Source organism: Penicillium rubens, assembly GCF_028828025.1.
Source record: "Penicillium rubens strain IBT 27055 chromosome Unknown utg000003l_segment0_segment0, whole genome shotgun sequence".
Taxonomy (NCBI): domain Eukaryota; kingdom Fungi; phylum Ascomycota; class Eurotiomycetes; order Eurotiales; family Aspergillaceae; genus Penicillium; species Penicillium rubens.
The window spans coordinates 6,538,772-6,550,924 of record NW_026890601.1 but is presented as its reverse complement, the minus strand read 5'-3'; the positions used below and the strand labels follow the sequence as shown (position 1 = coordinate 6,550,924).

The 12,153-nt window shown below is 48.4% G+C and overlaps 5 protein-coding genes across 5 annotated transcripts; 3 read left to right on the top strand and 2 right to left on the bottom strand.

The window, feature by feature from the left end:
* Positions 1–73: 73 nt before the first annotated feature.
* N7525_008728 (uncharacterized protein) lies at positions 74–330 on the top strand (the record flags this gene model as incomplete). Its single annotated transcript, XM_002562791.2, has 2 exons — positions 74–125; positions 191–330. 2 exons carry the CDS (start codon positions 74–76, stop codon positions 328–330), a joined length of 192 nt encoding a protein of 63 aa, XP_002562837.2.
* A 1,235-nt stretch (positions 331–1,565) lies between these two features.
* On the top strand, positions 1,566–3,927 carry N7525_008727 (WD40 repeat domain-containing protein; the record flags this gene model as incomplete). Its single annotated transcript, XM_061214472.1, has 6 exons — positions 1,566–1,764; positions 1,827–1,925; positions 1,982–2,358; positions 2,433–2,798; positions 2,859–3,624; positions 3,683–3,927. The coding sequence occupies 6 exons, from the start codon at positions 1,566–1,568 to the stop codon at positions 3,925–3,927; spliced, it is 2,052 nt and encodes a 683-aa protein (XP_061068903.1).
* A 636-nt stretch (positions 3,928–4,563) lies between these two features.
* N7525_008726 (translocon subunit SSS1) lies at positions 4,564–4,985 on the bottom strand (the record flags this gene model as incomplete). The annotated part of the gene is made up of 4 exons (XM_002562789.1): positions 4,564–4,604; positions 4,681–4,708; positions 4,773–4,831; positions 4,901–4,985. The coding sequence occupies 4 exons, from the start codon at positions 4,983–4,985 to the stop codon at positions 4,564–4,566; spliced, it is 213 nt and encodes a 70-aa protein (XP_002562835.1).
* An 868-nt stretch (positions 4,986–5,853) lies between these two features.
* On the top strand, positions 5,854–7,216 carry N7525_008725 (uncharacterized protein; the record flags this gene model as incomplete). The annotated part of the gene is made up of 3 exons (XM_002562788.1): positions 5,854–6,302; positions 6,382–6,983; positions 7,044–7,216. The coding sequence occupies 3 exons, from the start codon at positions 5,854–5,856 to the stop codon at positions 7,214–7,216; spliced, it is 1,224 nt and encodes a 407-aa protein (XP_002562834.1).
* A 1,257-nt stretch (positions 7,217–8,473) lies between these two features.
* On the bottom strand, positions 8,474–11,130 carry N7525_008724 (putative C2H2 zinc finger domain protein; the record flags this gene model as incomplete). The annotated part of the gene is made up of 2 exons (XM_061214471.1): positions 8,474–10,966; positions 11,017–11,130. The coding sequence occupies 2 exons, from the start codon at positions 11,128–11,130 to the stop codon at positions 8,474–8,476; spliced, it is 2,607 nt and encodes an 868-aa protein (XP_061068902.1).
* Between the last annotated feature and the right edge of the window lie 1,023 nt (positions 11,131–12,153).

Below are 12,153 nucleotides of genomic sequence, written 5' to 3'. Positions count from 1 at the left end.
GAAGTCCGCTATTCAACAGAAGTCAGACACTCTTGTGTAAAGTTCACCACTAGCCAAGGCTCAAACAATTATCATGCGTCTTTCCAACCATTTGATTCTGTTCTCTACTCACCTTGCCCTAAGCAGTATGTAACCATTCTAATATCGTCTCTACTCATGAAACCAACATTAATCTCTCCACGTCTTATAGTCGCAGCTGGGTGCGGCGATGCTGATGCCTGCGTTGGAACTGAGATCTGCACCACCGCTACTTTCACAACTCCAACTGCAACTACCATCACGACCTGTGTACCTACACCAACGTGTCTAGGAGTTTACGGCAAGTATTGAACCACACATTTATGGAATCTAATTCTGACAACTATTAGCGGATTGTGAGTCCGGCGGTTCGGGCCAAATCTGCTGCTCCACATACTGTGCGGCCACTAAATGTCGATCGACTGACCCAGACTGGCCGAACTGCAAGGAGGATAATGGCCCATGTCTGGCAGATGAGAACTGCTGCTACGGAAACAAGTGTGTGGACGGACTTTGTACTCGATCTTGAGTCCAGGTTGAGTAGAGAACTTGTAGTGAGTTTACTTTTGGTCCTTGCTGGGGTTCATGAGGGGGTTTGATATTAAACTGCGTGCTGAAGTATTGGGCTGCCAAAGAAGGTAATGTAAATGATATCTAGGTAAATGTAGCCCTGGAGTTACCAAATTGCCCTAATTATGTGTGACACTTAATAGCAGCATCCTTATCAATTTCTACTCAATGATAGTTGTCTACGCTACAGTTAAGTCAAAATGAACTAAACAAAAATAAAATCAGCAGCTAAGTCAACTATACAATTTGTTAGTTGTCTCTTTATTACCCATCGGGAAGGACTACAATCCATTGCAATGGGGAGCCTAAACCGATACCTATCGAAAGGGTTTGGCATGATTTCGCTTCCCGACATAGATATGGTTTCTGTAGAACATACATATTCAAAAGCCAGAGATTCGTTTACTGCAGGCTTCTGTTTTCCAGCATATAATGCGCTCATCTTGGTTCTTGAAAGGTCAATTGAGTTCTACACCTTATGGAAATAATGCAATTCCGTCACACCAAAGCCACAGGGCTGGAGCGGGTAACACCAAGTGGGTGTGACACAGCTGGAGGCCGATTCATAAATAAAAAGCTTACTGCAGATAGATCAATGCCCCAGCTTCATACCTACCTAGGTAGGTATCCTAGAGATGCTTATTAAATATAGTTAGTGTGCCAACGATGTATCTTCATGACCTAGATGTTGCATTCTAAAAATACAGGGTGCTTAAAAGATGTTCTGTTACAGCCTGCCCCTGGACTGGCGAGTTACACATTAGGCCAAAAGACCACTACACGCTCAGATATTCCAGGCCCCGAGATATAGTGGTTGTCATGGCATGTTCGAGCAAATGGCGGTATCGGAGTTAAGCCTCGGAGATAAGCCGATGAATGACATAACCCAAAACCAGCCCGTGACCGAGGTCGGGACTTATCTATGTACGATAAGCATCCATGGATCTCTCCTCATCTCCACTACAACAATACAAAATATGAGCTCAAGGACACCTGATGATGGGACTGAATCTTCAAGGGGCTCAGAAGGGATCTGGCATCCTGCCCATGAATGGCTAGAAAACGACGAGCTGGATACGGACTATCACCCCGCGTTGGAGCCCTCCGAGCACGATGGCGCATGGGAGGACGACATACCCAATGAAGATCAGCAAATGGGCTCGGGGGTTGCAAGTGGTAGGACTAACACCTGGCCCTCACAGTAGTATGAAAATGGACTAACCGCTTTGTTGTGATAGAAAATACGCACATCAACATCGGAAATATCCAAATCGAACTTACTGCGGACGATTCAGAGAGTGAGGACACAGACGATCTAAATGAGGGGCACACGCGCGGTAGGCAGCGCTCGGAATTTTCGTTGCGTACTAGTGCAATTGCTCACATCTTACAGTGCCGGCTTCCCGATTATTCGAGTTGCTTGCATCAAGTGGTTTACAACATATCCTCCAAGCCAATGGTTGGCCAACCGCCATGGAAGAAGAGCAGGAGACGCTGGAAGATGAAGACGATGAGTTAAGCGACGAAGATTTCATGCCCATATTCCGAAATCGCCTCCGAGCCAGACGATCCACAGAAACCCTTAAACTGCCACCAGTGCCTAACCCGGAGGGCAAGAAGTTGATGAGCGAAGGTCATTTCGGAACTGACCAATTCTACGGCGACCGGCTCAGGCAGCGGAAGAAGTTTCTGGCGACAAGTCTTATGTGGCGAGAACTAGGCATTGATACTGATGGAGTGCGAAAAAGAGCCGGTCAATCTATCTCCCAGGTAAGCGATGTGTATAGATGACACGGAGATTACAATAGCGAGCAGGACTAACCCATACGTTTTGCGCCTACTAGGGCCTCATTCCAAGTTCGATTGCAGACAAGATCATTCACTATGATACGCGAAGTTATTCAGGCCAGTTCTCAGATGATGGGAATTTCTTTTTCTGTTGCGCACAAGACTTCAAGGTTCGGATGTACGACACATCCAATCCGTACGATTGGAAGTACTACAAAACCGTCGATTATCCGTTCGGCCAGTGGACTATCACCGATGCGACTCTGAGCCCCGACAATCGCTTTCTCGTTTACAGTTCAATACGAAGTCAGGCATATATGGCTAGCACGGACCCAGAGGACAATTCGGATCCCACTGTTTTAGATCTATCAACTCCACCGGGACAAAGGAGAAGGCGGAGCTGGGGTAGTTCACACTTCGGGGTAAGTGAAGTGATGCATTAATTGGCATTTCAATGATTAACTGGGTGCATTTTTTACTAGATTTGGTCTCTTCGATTCTCTGGGGATGGACGTGAGGTGGTCGCCGGCACATCAGAAGACTCGGTTATCGTTTATGATTTAGAAACACGACAGCCTGTTTTGAATCTACGAGAACGGCACCAACATCATGTCAATGCTGTGTGTTACGGCGACACATCATCCCCGCACATCCTGTACTCCGGATCGGATGACACGACAATTAGGGTTTGGGACAGGCGGTCAATGGGCGATGGGCGTGAAGCCGGTGCCTTTATGGGCCACACCGAAGGACTAACGTATGTTGACAGCAAGGGCGACGGCCGATACGTCTTGTCAAATAGCAAAGACCAAACAATGAAGCTTTGGGATCTACGGAAGATGATGACATCTGCCGATATCGAAAACATCGACCCATTCGACTACTCAACCGGCTTCGATTACCGCTTCGAGCAATATCCAGACCAGTACCGCAGAAATGCCAAGAATGACTGCTCCGTTGTTACATATCGGGGCCATCGAGTCCTGAAAACATTGATTCGCTGCCACTTCTCGCCACCTGGAAGCACCAATTCACGTTATGTTTACAGTGGGAGTGAAGACGGCAAGGTTTATGTGTACAACCTGGATGCCACACTAGCTGGCACCATTGACGTTGGCCAAGCGACATTCAACTCACGACCGCGTGATCCAGATGCCTATGCTACAGCCTATGAGATGAGTGGGGAGATGCTGTGGAGGACTTGCGTTCGCGATGCAAGCTGGCACCCCAATGCGCCAGTACTAGCAGGTAGGATCTATCCCCCGGAACATTGGACTTTAATGGGCGTTGCTAATCCTGTATTCAGCAACTTCTTGGAATGGCTGGGGCTTGTCTACTGGCACTTGTACAGTGCATTCTTGGAATGCCGGTGCTGCTAAAGACGAAGGGGATCCACCAGCTGGGAAGAGTTACGACGACAGACTACGACACATTCCTGAGTTTGACCAATACCGCGAGAGTGCACCGCATGGTCGACCCCGGCGTCCATTGCGCAGTCGGCCTGTTCGTCGATGGGTTGGTGACGAGGAAGCAGAGGACGCAATATGGTAAGTCGAGGATGATTCGTCTTTTCAGTTCGACAAAAGCATTGAAAGCTGGCTTTTGATTCTGCTCATCTTGCGTGTCCTTTTTTGCTGTATCTTTGCACAATACATGTATGTACTCGATTGGAATAGCTACATCTCTCTTTGACGAATGCAATACGTCATTTCGTCTAGCCGATCGCTGTAGATGATTCCAGGCGGCTCAGAAGCCCAATGTCAAGGACTTATAGATGGGTATGGAATGCTTCAAATGCATGGATTAAGTAAAACAAGGACCCCTAATGATACATGCGAAAAAAAAGGGTGGTATCTCATAGATAGCGATCACGCTCTGCCTCCTATCGCTCGCCGATAAAAGCGCCAAGTGGTGATCACCACGGAAATTCAAAACACGGAAGGAAATTGCTGCTTCCCAGTGGGAAAGCTCGAAGCCCAGGCTTGTTTGGGAAGGCCTGCGGGGTAGTCATAGTGCGTAGGCAGAGCGGTGGCCATTGATGGGTTCACATGTCATCCAGTATGTTGCGATACGGCTTCTTATCTTTCCCCATCACTTCATCATCCGCAGGTTTTCCCAATAAACAACTAACTTTCTCCATCTCCATCAACTCGACAGATGGATCTGAGCGTCTCCTGGGAGCCTCCTTTAAGCGCCACCGACCAGCACTTGGTTGACAGGAATATGAACTGCAGCAAACAGATTAGTACATTGATACATGAAGTCAACATGTGCAGACTCAAGCCCGCGTTTTAGAACACATACTCAGCTTAACGAAGTAGCCAATGGCTCCCTGTTGGCGATGTCAGCTACTCCGCCTCGAAACCACGATCTAGGGTTACCACAATGCCACATACCATGACAAGGAAGCCCATGCCAACAGCTTGGCTAATCTTGATGAATTCACGCTTGTCGGCTATTGTTAAAAAATAAAGTCAGCGTTTCAGAGGCATTGCGAAATGACTGGCGATCGACATCAACATACGCTTGGTGCAGCGGCGAACAAATTGGGAGCCCTCCCGGACGAAGTCCTTAGGGATATCGGCAAGCTCTTGGAGGGTTTCAGACATGATGGCAAAAATCAAGGAATATGAAAAAGATAAATGATGAAAAAGAACAAGCTGCGACAAATGAAGAAGAACAGGTGGTGTCTCCGGGAATGACCAATTGGCCTCTGCGGCCCGGGGAACTGGAGAATATTTGTTCCAGTGCAGGTCTGGCCCGTTCGCCAACCGCGACCTCATCTCGCCGTCGCTCATCGCCGCGCTTAGTTATCGTTGTGCCTGTGCCCATATACAACGTACAAACCGGCGAATACCAAACAGCCTGTGGAAGATTTCGCGTTTCTCGGCGTCGCATTGGTTCCCTAAGAAGCTCCGCTTTCCTTCACTGCCTTCCTTCATTTGACTCCTCTCTCTCACCAGCTTTTCCCATTCGCGACTCTCCTTTGCCTGTCTGTGGCGGACTTCTTCCTCTCTTCCCCTCGTTTTACTCTGTATCCGGTCATCCCACGGAACAAGGTTCCTCTTCTCTGTACACCGCATCTGCAAAGTCGCTCTCAGTCTTGTTTCTACCGGAAGCGCTTTCTCCGCTTCGGATTGTACGTATTGTCTGGCTTCAACTGTTCTCCTGTCTGTCCTACCTATGTTACCCTTCGTGGGCTTGGCCAATCTTCCGTCCGCTTCACGGTCATGACTCCAACGGCTGTTGGGAGCTAATAACCGAAGCTTGCTATCCCTACTCTGACTGCGGTTTCTTGTCTTATGACATTTTCGTTTTCTCTATGCTAATTGGTGGCTTGTATACATGCAGACATGCACTTTTCTTGAGTTGCTCAGAAGCAGAAGGGCCTGTACTATCAAACCATCAGATACTCAGGCAATTTCAATCATTTCTTTGAGGTCCAAACCCCTGAAGAGGATACTAATTTAGTTCGCAATGGCTACCGACGATGACAACTTCGATATTGACATCTACGGCGACGGCACCTACAATGCCAACGAGCCCGGAGAGTTCAAGCAGGATGATTCCGAGCTTGTTCTGGATGCCCCCGAGAATCAGCCTCAGCCCAGCACCGGACCATCCAACGATGCCAACCAGGAGAACCCTACTTCCACCCAGGGCCAGCAAGTGAACAACAATGGAGCTCCATCGGCGCCTCAGCAGCCATCCAACCACGGTCTGCCTGCACCCCCGCAGGGAGTCAAGCGCAAGGAATTCGAGGACCAGTCCGTGGACCCAGATGCTACAACTGCACTGCTAATCTCGGATCTATCCTGGTGGATCACCGAGGACGACATTCGAGGCTTGGCGAACCAGGCTGGTGTCGAGGACCAGCTCAAGGATGTGACCTTCAGCGAGCATAAAGTGAACGGCAAGAGCAAGGGGTAAGAACCTTCTTTACTCGGTCGCAAATGAAAATAAAAATTATATGAGCATTGGTACTAACATATTAAACATTGACAGTCAAGCATTCGTTGAGTTTACCACAGCGCGGGCTGCGACCGCAACTAGGCACCACATTGAAAGAAATGATACTCCCGCGCGCAGACACACCGTGCAATACACCACCCCCCACCAAAACCCGTTCCGAACTCTCCCTAAGGATGCTCCGATGCGCAATGCTGGCGGTCGCGGCGGCGGTGCTGCCCACCCCACTGGTGGCAACTACGGCATGAACAACGCTGGTGGCGGATTCCGCGGCCGTGGCAGCGGATTCAACCGCGGTATGGGTCACATGAACAACTTTAACAACCGCAACAACTTCAACCCCATGGGCGGATTCCAAGGTGGCGGCCCCAACCCCATGATGGGTGGCTTCCAGGGTGCTCCGATGGGTGGCATGCCAAACTACGGTTTTAACAATCGCGGCAACATGATGGGTGGTGGTATGCGTGGTAACATGCGCGGCGGTCGTGGTGTAGGCATGGGTGGTGGTCCGAACATGATGGGTATGCCTGCTATGACTCCCCCCATGGGTGGCATGGGCATGAACCCGATGGCTGGTATGAATCCTATGATGGGCGGCGGTATGGCAGGTGGCATGGGAGGCAACATGCCAATGCAAGGTAAACGATTCTGATATAGATCCTGGCCATTCTTTCCGTTCGATGCTGACTATCTTCTAGGACAACAAGGTTTCCAGGGCCCCAACCCGGGATTCAACCAGGGCTACTACAACCCTAACAACCCAAACAACCCCAACAACCCCAACAATCAGAATCAGGCCAGCGGCAGCGGCAGCGGCTCCGACGGAGGTTCCTGGAACCCTCACGGCGCGAAGCGAAGCCGTCAAGACTAAGAGACACGATAAGACGAAGAACACCCGCATGTTGCTGAGGGAATAATGAGTCATTTGGCTTGTGGTTTCCCCAAAGCCTCTTGCTACGGATCATTAAGGTCCAGTGCGTGGTGATGTTTCTTCAGATCGGGGAGAGGTCGTTTTTACTCCTTTTTCTTTTCCGATATTCTTTTATGGTTGCATTTTTTTGCGTTTTTTTTTTGCGTTTTTTCTGCTTTTTTCTGCTTTTTTCTTTGCTTTCTTTGCTTTTCTTTTGCTTTTTTTCTGCTCTTTTTGCTCTTTTTGCTTTTCATGCGAAGGGGGAATGGTTGATGGGAATGGCTGCAACGATAACGCCGAACTTAGCAAGATTGACATCGTTTATCACGAAATCATCTTGCTATAGTTCTGGCTCTGCTTAATGTTTTGCTCTTTTTTTCTCTCTTTTTTCTACGGTGTATTAGGACATCTTTTTTTTCATTCCTTTTTCCCATCTTATAAGTACGGAGTACATGTATGTATGTGCTCTGTACACCCATGTAATTAGCCAGTCGGGTAGAGGCATACTGGGGGCAGGGGTATAGAGGAGATGGTGTGGACGATGTAAGATATAATATGTTATACCACTTCTCAAATCACGATTGGTGATGAGAAGTGGTATATAGAACGATTGATATTTCTGCAGGTGGCTAGTAACGTCTGTGCTCAAGCTACAGAGTACATGCGAGGGTATGCGATGCAATATCCATGCATGGAATACGTGATCAGCTTCAAGCTAATATCTCCTACCGAATAGGAGCAGAGTACACCCCAGGTCATATGGACAGCTTGTCCTTTTTGAATATTGCGCAAGGCAGACTGCATAATAGACACCTGACTGGGGCAGTGCAGGTAAGGCAAATTATAGTTAAGCGCTGCACTGGGTAAGGCGCAGACTGACCCTTGAAAAACGGTATAGTGGCTGTTGTCTAAAACTGAGACTGGGAAGAACTTTACAGCGCATGAATCATGTTTTCATTCCGGGTCCAATCTTGTGATTCGTGAAATGTCATGTAAGTAGTATGCCTCCCATAAACGCATGACAACATTATGTATCTCCTGGGAGTTGGATCCCCAAATGTGCACATTTAGTATACAGACTTGTACAGGAGGGTTTTATGTAAAATGTAGTTCAACAATAGTAAAAAGAACAGGAATATAAGTAACCTTGCAAGGTCTTAGAGGGTATCAAACATGAGAGCAGAGATATGGGGTATAAGTAGGGGTAACAGGGTGCCTTTAGATGCTCAAAAACACACTGAGCCCATTACGACCCATCAAAAGCCAAGAAATCTTGAACTTGTACACAATATACATAGACATCAAGTCCAGTATATGGCCAGGATCAGAGAGAAGTAGTTTCCGGCACGTATCGGCATCTATGCCGCTGGTCCACTGGGCTAGTTTCGTTAGAGCCCACTTGATGTCAAAGCTGAATGACCAGTCTTGCACGTCTTCGGTCCAGTGGAGGAGTGGAGTGATTTCGGAACTGGAAGGCGACGTGGGTGTGAGCTCTTGGTCTGAATCGGTTTCAGACTCAGCATCCTCGTCGGTAGTTTCAGACGAGAAAGAACGAGTCCTCTGCTTCTCGGTGTTTGACCTTGCTGCCGACGCGCGGAGACTGAAAAGTTTCACGAAGACTCGCACGCGGGTGCGGAGGGGATGACTGGATTCACGTGCCGGCGTCATCTTAAATGCCATCTCGACACGTTCGTCGGGCGATAATTGGAGGCTTGCGTGGGCTTCGTAGTCGACAGCTGGGACGGTTACACATGGGCATTGGCAACGAGATACCGGCTGGGGAGCTTCTAGAATGGATGAAGATCCATTGTTTCTGAGATCTGCGTATGATCCTGGAGCCGGACCACTAGAGGCTTTCGCTTGTGGTTGTATGAGTTGTCTTTTGGTGGAGAGCGGGTCAATCAATGTTCCAAGTCCAATGGTGCGAAGTAACTTGGCATCACTCTCAAATACAGGCGACCCTTGGATCTTGTCGCCGAGATCTCTCAGAGGTGGGTGGCTGACAACATCCATTGCTACCCTGATGAAAGGATCATTTGGGAATTCGTCCATGAATGTGTTGGTCATATCGCCAAATGATTGCGGGTCGAAGGAGTGCATAATCTCGTTGGGATTATAATGAGGCAGTTGAGTGGGCATGTTCTGGGGTGTTACAAGGTTCGCCAACGCTTCAGAGTTAAGGTAAGACTCGTCTAAGTTGATGAAGGCAGAAGATGCATCTGGGAGGGCTTGCGCAGGCATTGTTGTGGAAGCCCCGACTTGGATACCACTCCTAGGCAAGTCACCACATTTGTGGCAACTATCAACAGATTGGCAGTGGCCACATCTAGCCATGTCGTGATTACATCGTCTGCATTTGTTCGAACTAGGGGCTTGCTCGTCTGTTGGCTCTTTCTGTTTGTCCTGGCGCTTACGCTTGCTCGAATGATTGCTCCGTGACAATCGGGGGTCCTGTGGGGGCAGGAGGTTATTAGGTTGTCCACTGACTCCTCTGGGAAGGTGAGATGCTCTGGGCCCATGAGGTGATCGAAGTAAGTCGTCGATTGAAATTTGTTCAATGGCTTCAGTGGCGCTTTGACGACGGCTGGTGTTGAGCTGATCGTCAGAGGTAGAGTGCGAGACGGGACCAGCACACACATTGCCCCTGTTGCTGAAGCCTCCGAAGATCGTGCTAGGGTAAGGAGTACCCCCACTCTGGTTACTTGATTGGCTAGATTGCGATCCTCTGTTCGAATTGCTGGGTCCGGCCGAAGAAGAGCCATGAACGTGCCTATTGCCGTTTCCGCCACCATTTCCACTGTGATCAGAACGATCGCCATTGGTAGATGCATTCCCCGAAACAGGGGATATGAGACAGTGGCTCTTGATGTGCTCGAAATAGACAGCCCAAGAAGGTGTCCTGTCGAGGCAAATTGGGATGGGGCAGTTGGTTGGAGGGGGATACCTCACTCGAGTTGCCTCCACATCAGCCGGGAGCAGATTGAATTTGTTGTGGACGTGAATGAGGTGGTTACGCATCCTATCCCGCCGGTGGAGGGTCACATCGCAGTACGTACAGCGCCACTCGCAGTCGAGTATACCATGCATAGTCAAATGTCTCTTGAAGGCACCAAAACTTGGAAAGGTTGCTTTCTTTTTCTGAGGATCACATTGCCAACATCGGAACAACGGTTTATCTCGTGTATCTGGTTCTGAAGACGCAATTGAAATAGGAGATGCCGGGAGCTTTGTATGAAAGAAGTACTTGATCGTTTCAAGGTTTTGCAGCCCTTGGGAAATTTGATGAGGACTACATGTCTGATCAGACATGAGAGCTCTATAGGTGTTAACCACCTGGTCCACGATACCTTCATACGAAGGCTGGGTTGGAGGTTGCAGAGAAAAATGTGCGGGATTTGGTATTCCGATTGTGGTCCGATCCAACCCTCCCAAGGGAAGGACAGTACTCTCACTTGGATCATCTGCTGGTCGTTGAGTGATAGTTGAACTTCCTAGATCTTCCGCTAGGCTTTGGGGGATATTGTTTTCGTCCTCCAAGTGATATCTTGGATCAATACCATCCAGATCACTGTCATATCGTTGTGGAGCTTCTCGCACTTGACTGAAAGGATCGATGTTCATCCATCCGGACTCTTGTGGGTAGGCCTCCGAACTCGTTAAGCTTGTTAAGTCTGCCGATGAGGAAGTCCTCGTATTATAATATCCATAGCTCTGGTCAAATATTAGTACCTTGAAGCTGTGGTCTCTGGATGGGCACCCACTCGATCATTGTCTGTCCCAGTAAATCCTTCGGATGAGGTAAAGGAGCCAGGAGGCCCAGGCCACTGCATTGTCTCATTGACCTCCTCATTATTGAAATTGAAATTAGAATTCATTGTGAACAAGTCTTCTTGAGGACGTAAATGATATCAGGGCAAAGAAAACGGCCCTCGAAGTTGAACAGAAAGGTAAGTTTTGTCGAGGGAAAAGAGGAAACTGTTTTAAGTACAGAAATGTGTCTCCTCAACGCCCGGGCAAAATAAAATCTAAAAATTTAAAAATAAAACGAAATAAAATAACCCCCAAAAAGGGGAGAGAGGGAGATTGGTCGAAACGAGTGTCGGATCAAGGAACCGTTGCCAGGAGTGGAAGACTTGAAACGCGTGGGATCACGGTCTCCAAGTGGAAGGGATTACTAAAAGATTTCAAGTGATTCGGCCCAACCTTGGAAGCAATGGAGGGAGCAGTACTCCGTACGGAGTAGAGTAAGGCGATCGCCTTGTTGCCTTGTGCGGACTGGGCACCCTAGTTCTAAGGCCACCAATGACAGCTTGTATACTCTTGACTCCGGCAATTCAAAGGAATATGCGTAAAACGGTTGGATTCTTGAATGTCTAAGACCGGATCTTTTAGTCAGTCCCAGTTGCTGGAGAAAAAGAAATATTGCTCTTAGGGTATACATGTATTGAGAGTTATATGACTCTTGTATTCTTCCATACTTTGGAACTTCGCCGGGGAGGGTTGAGGCAGTGCTTGGAAAATAATATATGAGGGACTTTTTCATCATCTTACATATTAGCAGCCTCCTCACGTGTAGCTTTGGTTAGTGCAGATCATCGGCAAATCTATTTTGACGGAATCTGGAGTGGGGTTTCGGGCAAGACCGTGACGTGGGTACCCAATATGGTTAAGCGATCACATTACAGTGGATAGAGAAAGATGGAATAAACGCCAAGAGAAACAGGATTCAATGGGATTGAAATGGCCGTTGGAGACAATAAAAAAAGTATTCCGTGAGGGCAATACCGATCATGCAGACAGATCGACCCTATCTACTGACCAACGAGCGGCAATTGGAAGTGTGAAATCCAGTCGGAGTCAAAATCTCCGAATTAACCTTGATCTCACCCGTTATCAGT